Source organism: Molothrus ater, chromosome 17 (assembly GCF_012460135.2).
Source record: "Molothrus ater isolate BHLD 08-10-18 breed brown headed cowbird chromosome 17, BPBGC_Mater_1.1, whole genome shotgun sequence".
NCBI classification, from domain to species: Eukaryota; Metazoa; Chordata; class Aves; order Passeriformes; family Icteridae; genus Molothrus; species Molothrus ater.
Genome location: NC_050494.2, coordinates 7,797,678 through 7,813,008, shown reverse-complemented (window position 1 = coordinate 7,813,008; position 15,331 = coordinate 7,797,678). Strand labels below are relative to the sequence as shown.

General features: G+C 50.0%; 2 protein-coding genes across 2 annotated transcripts; one reads left to right on the top strand and one right to left on the bottom strand.

Annotated features, from left to right (window-relative positions):
- Positions 1-2,590: 2,590 nt before the first annotated feature.
- PLAGL2 (PLAG1 like zinc finger 2) lies at positions 2,591-9,685 on the bottom strand. The gene is made up of 4 exons (XM_036395654.1): positions 9,450-9,685; positions 8,906-9,015; positions 7,127-7,515; positions 2,591-6,324 (listed from the first exon to the last, which is right to left on the bottom strand). The coding sequence occupies exons 3-4, from the start codon at positions 7,387-7,389 to the stop codon at positions 5,103-5,105; spliced, it is 1,485 nt and encodes a 494-aa protein (XP_036251547.1). The 5' UTR covers positions 7,390-7,515; positions 8,906-9,015; positions 9,450-9,685; the 3' UTR covers positions 2,591-5,102.
- On the top strand, positions 9,551-15,270 carry POFUT1 (protein O-fucosyltransferase 1). Its single transcript, XM_036395655.1, has 7 exons — positions 9,551-9,740; positions 10,333-10,454; positions 10,553-10,735; positions 11,300-11,412; positions 12,066-12,258; positions 12,758-13,000; positions 13,433-15,270. Exons 1-7 carry the CDS (start codon positions 9,581-9,583, stop codon positions 13,619-13,621), a joined length of 1,203 nt encoding a protein of 400 aa, XP_036251548.1. The 5' UTR covers positions 9,551-9,580; the 3' UTR covers positions 13,622-15,270.
- Positions 15,271-15,331: the final 61 nt, after the last annotated feature.

Genomic DNA, 15,331 nt, shown 5'->3' with positions numbered 1-15,331 from the left:
GGATTCTTCCCCCAGCTGAAGAGCTGACCTATTTATAGTTATAAAAAAATTAATTCCAAATTACCTGGTTATCTTTTGCAATGCTTTTAACTCCCTTTGTCAGTGTGATCTGATCCAGAGAAGCTCCCTCTGTGTCATGTATGCTGTATTTCCATGCTGGTATTCAGGCACTGGTGGAAAGGACCACGCAGACCTGGCTTCAAGCACAAGCACAGAGTGAGGAAGGTGCTTCAGGCTCCTCCTGCAGCCCACCTGTGCACATGGAAATAAAATGTACTTTGAACAGGAAAGCCAAGCTCATCTCTGGTGTGGATTTGAGAAGCAGAATGTGATCTGTTTTCTGGTCTCATTTCTGAGCACCAGTTCTGGTTTCGCTTGACCTGTTTGCATGCTAGTGTGATTAGTGGTGTGTGGCCTGTGGGAAGACATAGAGCTGGCTCCAGGTAGAGATTGCAGACTGTACCCCAGGAGAAAACTCCTTACCTGCAGCCACAAGAATAGCTGAAATGTGTAGCATTCCTAGGGGATCCCAGTTATTCACTAGAAGGAAGCAAGTCCATCACTGGGAATAGCCAGAGGTGAGTCTGAGTGTGCCTGGATTGTGCAAGCAGGGACAACAAAACCTGAGAGGTGGTGGGGAATAGGAATAGTGGTCCTGCAAGCAGCTGGATCAGTGGTGATGGCATCTCCCTGGCAGCTTCCAGCTGCTTTCCAGGAGAGGCTCAGCATGTTATGGTAAACAGGCATGGAAAGGGTGAGAGGTGCCAGAGCTGGGCATTGGGGTGAAAAGAACCTGGGCTTCCCAGATCCAGCAGACCAGGCTAAACCAAACCACCTTCTCCTACTGCACAGGGGTCAGCCAGGAGGGGATTCAGAGCTTCAGGTGGCAGCTCTCATCTCTAGAAACTGGGAAAAATACCAGAAGTTATGGAAAAGACACAAATTTTGGATGAGGATGGAAACCTGAGGTGGTTCTGTTCAAGCTATTCATCCACTTCACTGTTCAGTGGCAGAATAGCTCCAGGGCTTGGGCAGGCAATTAACTAAAAATAGGCACCTGAGGGAGAATTCAGTCAGCCTGACTAACTGGGATTAGAGGATAAGCAAGAAGGTAGGGTGATGGGAAGCACATCTTTGAAGATGTATTTGGAAATTTTAATTGCAGGCAGCAGAAAATGCCTCAGTGGGGTTGTTCTGTCTAGAGAGCAAAGGTGGTGCAATGGTAGAGAAAGGAAAAGGGGATTTTTTCAGTGAACTGCAGGAAATCTTCCCAGCAGCTACTGTTCACCTGTCAGCAAGGAAGGAATTAAAGAACAAAGAGCCGAGCTCAACAAAAGTACTGAAATCATCAATCTACCAGAGGTGAAAAAAGGATTCCAGTTGAAGTGACACCATTTTTCAACACTGAGGCTAAAGAGCAGCAATGTTGTGAGACAGAGAACAGGGTCTGTCACAACATGGTGTGTGAGTATTCTCTCATGTGAAATTCAGTGGAAGCAAATGCAAGATAACACATTGTTCCTTCCTACAAATGGATTTTGAGTGAGGTGTAATCCCAGGGGGATAAAAGATCTTCAGCCCTCCACACGGTTCTGGCAATCTGAGCCTGGAAGGATGGGCAAGAGTTAACCCTCTGCTGCCAGGGAGTGGCTTGGCTCTTTGTTAATTCTTATTTCTAGGGGGCATTAGGTCCTTGGCTTTCTGAGAATCCAGGGTCTGATTTATAAGGGCTGGCAAGTTCATGTCCTGTCCTTTTACTAACTGGAGGTCTATGGGTTTGTATCTTGGTTGACTGCACTGGTCCTTCTGCTTTGGACCCCCCCCCCCCCCCCAAGCCAGCCCTTTATTTAATTAAACCCTCCTGAACAATTATGTGCAGTACTTGCTGCCCTTGAGCTCTGGTGCAATCTTTGTGGTACAGGTGTGCCAAGAACAGAGGGACCACAGTGGAAAGGTTTCCTGGGCTCTGCTTGCCTGACCCACAGCTGTGTCCTGGACCTGCAGCCCCAAACTTGTGGTCTAAAACAAAAACCAAACCCGAACTCTTTCTGGGATGATTTTTTATATCACATAACCAGCACTGGCTGCCACAAAGCCCTGCACATGCACCACAGAACAGATTGCAGGCTGTGCTGCAGCAATCCCCTCACAGCAAGCCAGAGTTACCCTTGTCCCTCACCTCCAGCTGCATCAGCAGGAGCTTGGCTGAGTTCCACTGACTTGCCTAAGAGCTTGGTACATATGTCCTAGTGGACTGGGATTCCCAAGTGCTGTAAGCTTGGATGCTCCAAGTATTTTCTTATAAACAGGTAGAAGTTGTTCACTGTAATTTGTTCTGTGAATTGCATATTTGCTATTTCAAATGGAATTAGTCTCGTTAGTTTTAGACTGATTGGTAAAATACCTTCAGATTACAAGCTGTTGTGTTAGAAGAACTTTGAATCCATTTTCCTGTGCAAACACCTGGAATCAGCTCCAATGCTGTCTCTGACCACGCTGCCCTTGCTGGGTTTGATTTTCCTTGCATTGACAAAAGTTACTGCAGTTCTGCTTGTTAAAGTAGCTGTGGAAAGCAAATCACACGTGCAAATCATAGCAAAATGAATTCCATTTATTCTTTGACAGACTACTGGTAGGAAAAAGATGCCTGGCTCTAAGTTTAGCTACCACTGCTACAGGAATTCCAGTGATGACATCTGTTCAGAGTACAATGCAGGCAGGAAGCAAAAAAGCTGAATGTTCTGCAGTGGGAGAAGGTGTGTGATGGCATTGCATAAATCTGATAATCCTCACTGGCCGTGAGTGATCAGTTCTGACCATTTATTTCTCAAAAAATAATAATCCTCTCAACTGAAGACAGGGATAAGGCTTGCATATAATTGATAACAGTGTGAAACTCTTTAATTTGCAAAGAGCAAAGCAATAGAAGACAGGCCTGAGGTATTCAATGCTGGTAAACAGACTGGCTGCAATGCCCTGTTTACCTTTGCTAGGTTAGAGAACAAGAAGGCACTCGTTGGACTTGGAAAGGCAACATTTTCCAGTGGAGAAAAGGAAAAAGTACTGCATTCAACTCGGGGAGATCATTGCCACAGGATATTGCTGAGGTAAATAAATCTTATATTACATTTTGATACAAAAGTCTTATTTGCAGCATTGCTGGCTAACCTAAAACAACCGATCTATGTTCTGGAGAATCAATGGATTGCTAAAGAGTCATTCTGGGAAGAATTACTAAGCTAAATTAAAAATAAAATTCTGGAGTAAAATGGAAGGTGGACAAGCCTGTGACCAAAAGAGGCACAGCTGATGTCACACAGTGGGATCATGGCTCAGCAGGAAGGAATCTGCATCAACTGAGGTGGATGTGCTCTGGGGAGACAGGGGAGGACAGCATCTGGTTTCACCCAAGGAGCTGAGATAACAGAGTAGAGGTAGATTTTGCTTTTCCTAGATTTATGGAGAACAATATTGACAGGTTTCCTGGTTTATATTGGCCTACAATGGTTCCTCCATGCTGAGGTATGAAGATCTGCCCATCCATAGTCACAAACATGCACCAGTGCAGAGTGACCTCCATATTGTCCCCATCTGCAGTAGAAGTGCCCAGGAAAACAGGAGCAGGAGACAATACAGGTGCTAAGTGACACCAGCAGCTGGCTGCCTCTTCCCAGTATAACCCTTCTGCCCTGGTAGGTAGACAGCCCATGGAAGAGTTGAAGAGGTAGGGCAGGGAGCAAGGGAAGCAGGACTTTAACTTCAGGAGGCAAGGCTTGAGCAGGAGAGAACAAAAAAGGCCAGTGCAACCAAATCCAACGTGAAAAGTTGACTGCAGGCCCCAAACCTCAGCATTTGTTAGAACTATTGGTGTTGGGAGAAATGCTTCAAATACACTGAAAGTGTGTACATGAAGCTGGGACCAATTTTTCCCTGATTCTTGCATGTTATCACCACTGAGGTTAAAATATACCTTTGAGACTCCTTCCTGGACAAGCCAAAAAGGGTGCTGACCTCAATGAGTGGTTAAAAAACCCCAAACCCCAGAAACTCATACTCTGTTCCTCATCCCAAGGGAAGCTATGGAGCAGGGCCTGCAGCCTGTTCTCACCCAAGCCTGGTCTGCCAGTGCTCCATGGCCCGAGCTCCTCACCCAGCTCTCTCACGTGCTTTGGCTTCCAGATCTGTTTGCCTGGGGGAGATATTTAAAAGGGCTCTGTCCATACACCACACACCAAGCTGAGCTGTGAGAGCTGCTCCATCCCCTTCACTCAGGACAGCCAGCGAGAAAAGGCAGGAAGCTGCTGCCTACAGGGGCAGAGGCTGAAGTGGTCCAAAAGCAGTGTATTTCCCCATGGGGGAAGAACATGATAAGTGAAGAGAAATCAGTGCAACCTGACTTCGTTGTGTAAACAGTGTTCTAGCTACACCAGAGATGAACCCAGTGTATTCTGGTGCCTCCTATTTTTTGCAATGGCAGAAACAGATTTGTGTTGTGTAAACAATGTTCACCATAACGAGTTTGTCCTAACAGCTCCAAAGAGGCGGCGTTGAATTCACTATGTAAACGGGCTTGTTGCTTAACACTGATGTGGAGTAAGCTGTGTTGGGTGATGGGATGAGAGGTAGCAGGGAAGGACAGCTCTTCCCCATTGGCTTCATACAGAGTGGTATCATGACTTCTTCTCCATGTGGAGGTGTTGGCTGGTTTGCCAGAATTGCAGTGTGGTTAACATGAAATGGAAGCTGGACTCTTCAAAAGTTTAGCCCAGGATGAAAGAGTCTCAACTCTTCTGAGGGACAGTCCCTTCCCAGAGAGGAATACAGCTCCAGCATCCTCAGGGAAGGTCAGTGCTAAGCGCGGCTCCTGATTCACAGATTAAAAATTAGATAAAATATATCCAGTCTATCAGCTGAAATCTTTCTGCTCTACAGGACTGGGACTTGCACGGGTTCCAGTCTACAAGTGCTCCCTCCGAGATCAGAAACCTCCTGTCTGACCCAGCTCTGCCAGAGCTTTCACCCCCCCAAGGAAGGGTTGTGCGTTTTTAAGGCTCTCCACAAAAGGGTGACTGAAAGATCTGTTCTCCAGTGCTATTTCCAGCTTATTGGAATGCCTGGTGGAACCGTGGCAGCGTGGTTGTGCTCAAGCTGGAGGTGAAGACGGGGGGCAACGAATGAAGGGGCCCAAAGTTCAGCGAGGCCCCGGCTCCGGGAGACTCTTGAGGTTGATGTTGCAAAGTGGTGAGCAGTGGCTGCGCCTCCCCCTGCGAGTAGCCCATGACCAATCCCCCCGACGAGACAGGTGGATTGCAAGGAGGAAGGTTTAGGGGAAGGAAGCCAAGAAGATGAGAAAAGTCCATGTTAGCAGCACAGAGAGCCTCTGAGAGGTTAGCAGGGCTCTTGGAAAGCAAAGCCTCATCCAGGGCGGGTGGCTGAGGCGAAGAGGACTGAGGATCACCAGATGAGAGAGACAGACTGCCAGGGAAGTCTGACAAAAAGCTGTCCACCTCTACTTTGGGTAGTTTCTCAGGCAAATATGAGGTAGATCCAAGCTGATACTTTGGAGGAGGTTGCGGTGGGGAGGAGATGGGAGAAGAAGACTCCAGAGGGTAGCTCATTCCCATTGGAAGAGAATTAGGAACCAAAGAATGGGGCATCCCTGAGCTTGGCATGGTTTGGAGATGTGTGCTGTACATGCCCACGGGCAGCATGCCAGGGAAGCTCTTACCACCCATCATGTCTCTGGATGCCATACACAGGACAGGACTCAGCTCTTCCTTCACTGCCACAGAGGAGCTGCAGCTGAGCAGACCCAACATGTCCACTGGCTCTGTCTTAATCTTCAGCAGTTCCTGGGAGTGGCTTTTCTTCATGTGCCTGGTCAGGTGGTCTTTCCTCCCAAACCTCTGAGCACAGTACTGGCACAGGAAGTCCTTCCGCCCCGTGTGCACCACCAGGTGCCTGCGCACGTCCTTGCGGGTGTAGAAGCGCCGGTCGCAGTGGTCACACGGGTGCTTCTTCTCCTTGGCCCCACCAGAAGCCCGCCTGGAATGGGCTTTGAGGTGCTCCAGCAGGACCTGGGTGCTCTCAAAGGTCTGGAGGCACACCTTGCAGCTGAGGTCACCGCTGGCAGCCGCGTGCATGGCCAGGTGTCGCCTGAAGCCCAGTTTGGTGTTGTAGTTCTTGCCGCACTCGGGACAGTGGAGGGCCTCCTTGTTGGGATCGTGGGTCTGCAGGTGGTTCCGGAGGTGATCCTTCCTGTGGAACATCTTCTCGCAGTACATGCACTGGTGGGGCTTCTGAGCAGAGTGCGTGGCCATATGCCTTAGGGGAGAAAAGCAGGAAAGGTCAGACAAACATCCAGCCCCTGAGAGAACACCAGCTGGCTTTCCAAAATTTTCCTTGTGTCCTACACTTCATGCCACAAAAATCCCAGATGGCATTTTACCTCCATTAAACAAGGAGCACGGGAGCACAACGCTTCAGGCAAAACCTGCAGTCTGTCCCAGCAGCTGTCTCTCCTCAGCTCCTGCTCTTTGCTGAGGCTGCCAAAGAAAACCTCCCCTTGTTTGAGACACTAGGTGAGAAAACTTCACTTCATCAGGAGGGTCAGGCTGTGCCCAAGTCTGCTGACAGCCACTGTGGTCTGACTTCACCTTGGTATCTCACACTCTCCCCAACTGTGGTTCACTTGGTTTCAAGTTCTCAGCCATCACTGTTTAACTATTTTGTGTTGTACTTCACTAATAAATGGGAACTCTACTTCTCCATACTGGAGCAACAGCTGCCATGGAATTATCCCTGTGGTTAGAAGCAGGATTTATGAATGCAAACGCTATTCTTGCTTTTCATTTTGTTTTTCATCCGTGAACTTCACTTTCTGTTTCTATTTCCTTCTCAGTGAAACATAAAACAGCTTGAGCTCAGGATACAGCATTAGCTGAAGTTCTCTGGAAGGCACCTAAAGAGATGCCAAGTATGGTAATGTCTGGGACTCAACTGCTCTGCAAGGTAAAAGGGCATTTCCCCTCCTCCAGCTTCTCAGAAATTCAAGCAAAGACATCCGAGGGAGGGGGTTTCCCCTCTCTCCTGGCACTGCTGGGCAGAGGCACTTGCAGATACCTACCTGTAGAGCTTGTACTTGGAGGCAAAGGCCTTGCCACAGTGCAGCTGGGGGCAGTTGTAGGGCCTCTGCTCCGAATGGGAAAGTGTGTGAGTTCTCAGCTTGTCCACGTGAGGGAAGGAGGGCTCCGATAGTTCACACTGGCATTTTCCCTGACTTTCGGTTTCTTCACCTCTTGGTCTGGGGACTAATTTCCAGCCTGTCTCTTCCTCCTCCTGCTTTGCATCTTGAATCCAGTTGGGAACACTGGGGAAAAATGCCGTCATGGCAGGGCTAGTAGAACATGGCCATGTCAAGCAGAACTCGAGCCTGTGGGCTGTGATGTTGTCCCGGTGCAGTTTTCTGTTGGAGCCCCCTGTGACCAAACTGCTTTAATAGCAAAACTTCTTCATCTGAAATCACAGAAGGCTGCTGTTAATTCACTGCCACCTTCACCTGTGTACACAGTGAACATGTGCATTCCCAGTCATGGGGACCTCCAATCAATAATATTTTTCTGTCTCTTCCCCTTTAACCTGTTACCTGAATAAAATTATGTTAAACTTTTTCTGAATTGCATTTTCTGCCACTATTAAGAGCCAGTGTTACATGTAGGATGTATTTTCTCCTGAAAATATCCTAAAAGGTATTTGTAGCTCTAAATACATTTCCTTGTATGTCTTGCAAATCACTTCTCATCCCATTTTTTTTATTCTCACTTGCTCTTGGTCTCTGCCTACATGGAATTCCCTCTCAGAGATTCTCAGAGTTGTCCTGTATTTTCTTTTCCCTTTCTTTCTGCTACCAAGCTGATGCACTGGACAAAACTATCTCCAGAGCAAATCAATCTTAACCCCCAGATGTGGCTGAACAGAGCTGAGGAAGAAAACTCTCAATTATCATCAACATCACACCTTTTTCTGGAAGGCAACGGATGCTGCTCCTCTTCAGGGTGGGATTACTCACTGTATTTTCACTTTTCGACTCTGAGGCAGATTCTGCCTCTCTGGATCAGCAAGTTTTCTACTGTAATGAGCAATTTTTAATTCTTTTTTTTTTCTTTGACACTCTCATGCGTTAATAATGGAAGCTCAAACTGTTTCCTGTTCAAAAAAGTACACCTCCTGTAAGCTCTTCTGGCTTTCACATTGATGAGGTTCTACATGAATCTCTCTTAGCAGGTTGTTCTCGAGTTGTGTGTTGGTCTTTACAGGGTTCTACTGCCAGCTTGACTGGTAAACGGTCAGCTGAAATAAAACCAACCTCTTTCACTCAATTTGGCTGCCTGAGAAACCCTACTTAAAATAGCATCAAACCCTCACTCCATGATTGCTTCAGAGGAGGAACTTCCTGCTGCACATCAACACGAGTTGTGGGCAGGATGTGCAACTGCGAGGGAACAAACCAACCCCCAAGAAAGTGCTCAAGGAACGTTATGAAGAGCTGAAATGACAATTACTGTGACTGCACCGTCACCCCAAATACCATGGATGGTTCCCTCAGGGAGGAAAACACTGGGAAACAGGATGACTCCAAGAAAATATAACTGTGAGCTTTGGGAATGCCTGTTAAGAACAAAACTTGGTTTTATGCAGGCTAAATCTACATGGTCAGAGCAGAACAATAAAGGACCAGAACTGCTGAGGTGCCACTTTGGGACAAACCAGCGTGATGTGACAGCTGCTCTGACCCCTCAGGGTGCAGGAGGCCTGTGGTTCAGAGCAAGCTGTCCTACTGGGTGCTAAAAGCATGACTATTTCACCTCTCTATGAAGTATGTCCCAGAAAAGATAGTGTTCTCTACCTCTTGCTCCAGAGCTGTGCAGGTGTCCCGAGAGTCTCCACCACTTTCACCAGGGAACTGCTCCTTTCCCTCCGAAAAAGCCTGGCCATCTGGGCCAGTTTCAAAGCTACCTGGAAGAAGACAAGAGTTTGAATTTTGATGTTTTTAACAGTAAAGTGCATAAACGATCACCGTGGAATTTTAGGGAATTCAGAGGTGCTGCTGCAACCGTCTTGCAAACAGCGGAGGTGCCGGGGGGTGGCCGCGAGGGGCAACTCGCTCCTCCCTCCAGCACCTCCGCCGCTTGCCTCGGAAGCCAACCGGGAGACCCCCACCCGCGGGGATAACGCAGCCCCGGTGGAGCGGGATCACACATCCCACCCCCGCCCCGCAGCGCTGAGGGGAGGGAGGCGGGCCCGGCCTACGCCCCCCTCCGCCCCGCATCCTCCTCCTCCTCACACGCCCCCCTGTCCCCTGAGGGGACCCCGCCACCGAGGGGAGGGTACGGCCGTGCCACCGCCCCTCGCTGCGGTGCCGCCCCCCTCCCTCGCCCCCCCTCGCTCACCCCGTTCCCCCGGGCCCCGCCAAGCGCGGCTCCGCTCCCGGCCCCGGCGGCGCCATTGCGCGGGGCCTTGTGGGAGTGACGTCACGGCTCGGTGGCGGCCGCCAGAGCGGCGCGCCGCGGGGCATGCCGGGATGGTGGCGCCGGGCTCTGGCCGCCGAGGAGCCGCCATGGCGGTGCCACCGGCCCCGCTGCTCCTCGTCCTCCTTCTGTTCCTCCCTGGGATGGCGGCGGGAGGCAGCGAGGCACCCACCTGGGACGAGGCCGGGTACCTGCTCTACTGTCCCTGCATGGGTGAGGCTTTCCCGGTGCCGACCCCCTGTGCATCTCCCGGTTGCATCCCCCGGTGCGGTTCCCACTGCAAACCCCGGTTAATTCCCCGGCGCGATCCGCGGTTCATTCCCCGGTGCGATCCGCGGTCCGTTCCCCGCTGCATCCCCGCTCCGTGCCCCGCTGCATCCCCCGGTTCGTCCCCGCTGCATCCCCCGCTCCGTGCCCGCTGTATCCCCGCTCCATGCCCCGCTGCATCCCCCGGTTCGTCCCCGCTGCATCCCCCGGTTCGTCCCCGCAGCATCCCCCGCTCCGTGCCCTGCTGCATCCCCGCTCCGTGCTCCGCTGTATCCCCGCTCCGTGCCGCGCTGCATCCCCCGCTCCGTGCCCCGCTGCATCCCCGCTCCGTGCCCGCTGCATCCCCCGCTCCGTGCCCTGCTGCATCCCCCGCTCCGTGCCCCGCTGCATCCCCCGCTCCGTGCCCGCTGCATCCCCCGCTCCGTGCCCCGCTGCATCCCCCGCTCCGTGCCCCGCTGCATCCCCCGCTCCGTGCCCCGCTGCATCCCCCGCTCCGTCCCGGCGCGGTCCCCGCCCGGCTGAGCCCCGTCTCCCGCAGGCCGTTTCGGTAACCAGGCCGAGCACTTCCTGGGAGCCCTGGCCTTCGCCCGCGCCCTCAACCGGACCCTGGCCGTGCCGCCCTGGATCGAGTACCGGCACCACCGCCCGCCCTACACCAACGTGAGCACCGGCGGGGAGGGAGGGGGCGGCGGGCAGGGCTGGGACGAGCTGCGGGCCCGGTGAGGGGAGCCCCGGCTCACGGCTCTGCTCCCCCGCAGCTGCACGTCCCCTACTCGGAGCTCTTCAAGCTGGAGCCGCTGCGGCGCTACCACCGCGTGGTCAGCCTGGAGATGTTCATGGAGCAGCTGGCGCCCCGGCACTGGCCGCCCGGCAGCAGGGTGGCTTATTGCTTCGAGGCTGCTGCCCAGAGAAGCGCGGACAAAAGCACGTGTCCCATGAAGGTGAGTTTCTCGTCAGCCCTGCGGGCACGGCTTAATTCCAAAGTGTACGACTGACTCGTTCAGGTTGCCATTGATTCGCAAATTTAGGAGTTACCCGCCGTAAATGGTCTGTGTGGCATTGCTTTCACCGCTTGTGGAGTGGCATGCTGTGCCATTATTAGTTTTCTTTGTCTACAAGTGCTTGGGGATCAGGGATATAGTCTGTGCAAGTAGATTTTATCACCTCAGATTTAATTGAGATTGTAGCTTATCTCCTGCTCTGTTTCCCAGGTGGTGTTAAAGCAACCTCTCTTAACTACGAGTGGTGTCCTTGTTGTTTTGGACAACCTTTGCAACCTTTTCAGTGAACTTCCCTGTATACTCTGGGTGGCAAAGATTGAAGCTAAATATATAAATATATAAATTTGCTGTCTCCTTCCTGTGGAGCTGGTGTGTCAAACAGGCTGTTGTATTCCAGCTGCTTCCATCCTGGAACAGACTCCTGCTTTGCACCTCAGGATCTTTGCACATCCACCTTTCAGGCTTTGTGTGTGTACTAAATGAGCACTTGTCTTTTCTTTGCAGGATGGAAATCCGTTTGGTCCCTTCTGGGATCAGTTCCAAGTGGATTTTGATAAGTCTGAGCTCTTCAAGGGGATTTCCTTCAGTCCTGCATACAAGGATCATTGGATCCAAAGGTAGCAAGAAGATGCAAGAGTGCTGACAGGTCACTGTGGGCATTTAGAGTCACTCATGAAAGCAGCTGTGACTGTGTATTGTGACTTTACATTTTGGGGGAGAGATTGAAGTGGTTAGTTAGTAATATGGTTAAATATGTTAATGTTTTTCCATTAAATGTTTGCTGAGCACTTCCTGTGGGCATTACTTTAGGTATGAACTCTGTTCGGCTGATTGACTTCTGAGCCAGGAATATTTAATTTATCAAGTATTTATTAAATATGTAACTAATCATCAAAAGGAATTTGGTTCTCACTTGAGGATTATGAACTGTATTTGTGTTTTCAGAGGCATGAGTGACTTTAGCGGTTATCAGTAAGTTTGGGTGACAGAATTGGTCTAGTCTGGGGTGAAAATGTAGCATCCCATTGCTTTTTAGCTCCTCACTACATGTTTGAAGTTCTTCTCTTATTGTCTGTCAGATAAAAGGTCTGAGGTAAAATACAGTCCCTGAGATTTCTTCAGTTCAGATGGCAAACCAGCTAAAATTATCTCATTTTGGAGCAATAAATGCTGCATATTTTGGGGCATTCCTGGTTTCTTCTGTACCCTTAACAGCAGCCTTCGTGCAGGTTAGGTCACGTTTCAGCCTGCTGGGTTTGGTTTTCCGTAGGTTTCCAGCCTCTGAGCACCCTGTTCTTGCCTTGCCTGGAGCTCCAGCCCAGTTCCCTGTCCTGGAGGAGCACCGGCCCCTGCAGAAGTACATGGAGTGGTCGGATGCAATGGTGGAGAAGGGAGAAGCCTACATCCAGTCCCTGCTGCTCCGGCCCTATGTGGGAATCCACCTGAGGATCGGCTCTGACTGGGTACGGCACAGTGGGGTGTGGGCAAAGCTGCTCTAAAAGGAGCTGTGCTGGGACAGCACCTGATCCCTGCTGGCATCCAGGAGCTCCCTGTGTGTTAGCAGTGGTGCTGGGATTCTTTCAGACAGGCAGAGGTGAGGGATGTGGTGGTGTTTTCTCATTTGAATGTGGTACTGAAAAAAATTGAAAAAGTGTGTGGTGAGGTGGGGTTCAGCCTCTCCTCTCAGTGACAGGACAAAGGGAAATGGCCTCAGGTTGCACCAGGGGAGGTTCAGGTTGAATATTAGGGGAAAATTCTTCACTGAACAAGTGATTGAGCCCTGACCCAGCCTGCCCAGGGCTGGGTGGAATTGCCATTCATGGAAGTGTCCAGAACACAAGTAAAGGTGGCATTTCTAATAAGATTCAGTGGGCATGGGGTATCTGTTCAAAGTTTGGAGTTGATGATCTCAGAGGTCTTCAGCTTTGATGATTCTGTGATTCTCTTTTCCTCTTCCAATAGAAAAATGCCTGCAACATGTTAAAGGATGGGACAGCTGGGCCACACTTCATGGCTTCACCACAGTGCGTGGGCTACGACCGCAGTGCTGCGGTGCCTCTCACCATGGACATGTGCCTGCCAGACCTCCGAGAGATCAAACGGGCTCTCAAGCTCTGGGTGGCAAAGATTGAAGCTAAATCTGTTTATATTGCTACTGATTCTGAGCCCTACACAACAGAATTACAGCAGTTCTTCCAGGGAAAGGTGAGTCTTCCAGAAACCTCTTCTGGCAGGAGTGCTGGGATAAAAACCTTCCTTGGCTTCTGGCCCAAGGCTGTCATGGATAGCAGACGGGCAGTTGTGGAATAGGTTATTCACAGCCAAATATTGGCATCTCAAAGTGGATTTGGCTCATAGCAATAAAAATTATCCTGTAAAATTCTTTTTTTTTCTGGGAGATTGAAGAGCATTGTCTGGCATGGTAGTAAATATTTCCATGAAAAGGGTTTAAATTAAATAAACCTAAGTGATTTTCAGAAATGCTCTGACATTGATCCAATCATAAATGAGTTATAGGGCAGAGAAAGACAAAACTCACTCTCTTTCTGTTGTGTATTCCATTTCTAACATTATGCCAAGACATTGGATTGTGATAATAGCTGACTGGATTCATCTGCTCTCCTCGTTTCTCTGCAGCTCAAGGTTGTCAGCTTGCAGCCAGAAGTGCCTCAGATTGATCTGTACATCCTCGGCCAGTCCGACCACTTCATTGGGAACTGTGTCTCTTCCTTCACTGCCTTTGTGAAAAGAGAGCGTGACATCCACGGGAAACCCTCCTCGTTTTTTGGCATGGACCACCCACCGAGGCTGCGGGATGAGTTCTGACCAGAGGAGGAGGAGGAGGAGGAGCTCCCTAGTGCCAGGGCTCTGAGCTGGGTCCTTGGTGCTGCAGCATTTCCTGTGCGCAGTCATTGCCGTGCTGTGGGAGAGCTCCTGCACTGCAATGCTCCCCACAGTCCCTTCCAGACTGTTCTGTCTGATCTCTCCTGTGTTTCCAGTGTGAGCTCAGATAGAAATTTAAATCATGTAGTTTATAGGAAACTATAAACTATGTTTAGTTTTTTAAGATGTAGCTTTTATAGTTCTCCATTCTCACTACCTGGGATTCACCAGCAATCACAATGAAGCAGCTGCTCAGATTTCCTCCTCTTTTCTTTCTCTGTTAATTCTTAACTCTCACCTGGAGGTGTTTTGAAGCTTTGTGTCTAAAACTGACCATAATTGGTTCTCTTTGAATGTAAAACTTCTGTCAGGCATATCAGGTTCCCTGGAAAGGGTGTGCAAGGTGAAGCTCAGGACTGAAAAAGCTCTGGGGTTTATTAAGGACCGCAGTTGTCTTACCAGACCTGTGCCACCACAGTGCCTCAGTGTCCCTTTTCCTGTCCAAGGAGATTCCATACCCTGTGCAGTGGGGCCCTGGATCTCTTTGGTGGTGCTGGAGGGGTGCAGTGGGACATGGTGTGACATGGCAGCTGCCTGTTCAGCCTCTCTGCATCAGCCTGGGGCAAGGTGTGTGCAGGACCTGGGAGGAGATCTGTCACAGCCAGGCCAGGACTGGAGATTGAGGGCTTGTAGCTTTGTAGCTGTTGATGTCAGTGAGGTCTGTGGTAGAAGAGAAGCTTTGAGCCAAGGTTATTGAAATAGCTGTAGTGGGGTTAGGTATGTCATACCTGGGTCTATGGTATTGTTTTGTTTTTGTACTTTATAAGATAACTCCTCTGAGAGCATTACCCTTGTTTAGGGCAGTTCCCAGTGGAGGTAACTCTGGAAAATTATTCATTGATGGGAAAGCAACAGCCCAAACTCCTCTGTTTGGCCTGGTGGTTTGATGCTGGTAACACTGATAATCCCAACATGGTGAGACTCAACTTGACCCATGCCTTTTGGTGCTTCTGTGACTTCATTTTCTGGTCCAAAGTCTGAGTACAGAACGGTTCATTTTTCAGAAATGCCACTTGGGTGAATCTGTGGTACCAGAGCTGCTGCTTCCAGTGCACTGCTGCAGTCCAGGCAAGGCTGTTATGAGCAGTTAACTCCAAATGTCTCTCTTTATGGTGGTCTTTTCCTCCTTGAAATGTTTCATTCTTCAAATGAGCTTTAAAGGAGTTTAAGGGCTCAGGAGAGTAAGCAAAAAAGGACAAAAGGAGAAGGTCCCCCAGGTGTCAGAGTGGCAAAAACTCATCTCTTGTTTCCTCAGGTCTGGCTTCAAAAATCATGGGATTTGGGGGAAAATTATCTGGTTTAGAGCCTTTGGAAGCTGGGCTTTTGAAGACTGAACCTCCCTGTGTCATACAGTTTACTGATCTTGGGCGATGCCCTTGGGGCTGCCTTGCCTTGCTGTGGAGCAGGGGAAGCCTTTCCCCACACTGTTGGGAAGACAAATTATTAACACAACATGTTGGGATGGGGCGTTTCTTTTCTGTTTTTTAAAATAAGGTAATTTTTGTACTAATAAAAACTTGATTTTGTATTCACTTGTAGTGCACCAGCATTCCTTCTTCCATTGCAGGAGTCTCTGGTACCAGAGCTGCAGCC

Coding starts and splice junctions, on each gene's coding strand:
- PLAGL2 (XM_036395654.1), bottom strand. CDS start 7,389: ATGACGGCATTTTTCCCCAGTGTTCCCAACTGGATTCAAGATGCAAAG. Junction 6,325..7,126: donor TCCAAGTACAAGCTCTACAG/GTAGGTATCTGC, acceptor TTCTCCCCTAAG/GCATATGGCCACGCACTCTG.
- POFUT1 (XM_036395655.1), top strand. CDS start 9,581: ATGGTGGCGCCGGGCTCTGGCCGCCGAGGAGCCGCCATGGCGGTGCCA. Junction 11,413..12,065: donor AAGGATCATTGGATCCAAAG/GTAGCAAGAAGA, acceptor GGTTTTCCGTAG/GTTTCCAGCCTCTGAGCACC. Junction 13,001..13,432: donor AGCAGTTCTTCCAGGGAAAG/GTGAGTCTTCCA, acceptor GTTTCTCTGCAG/CTCAAGGTTGTCAGCTTGCA.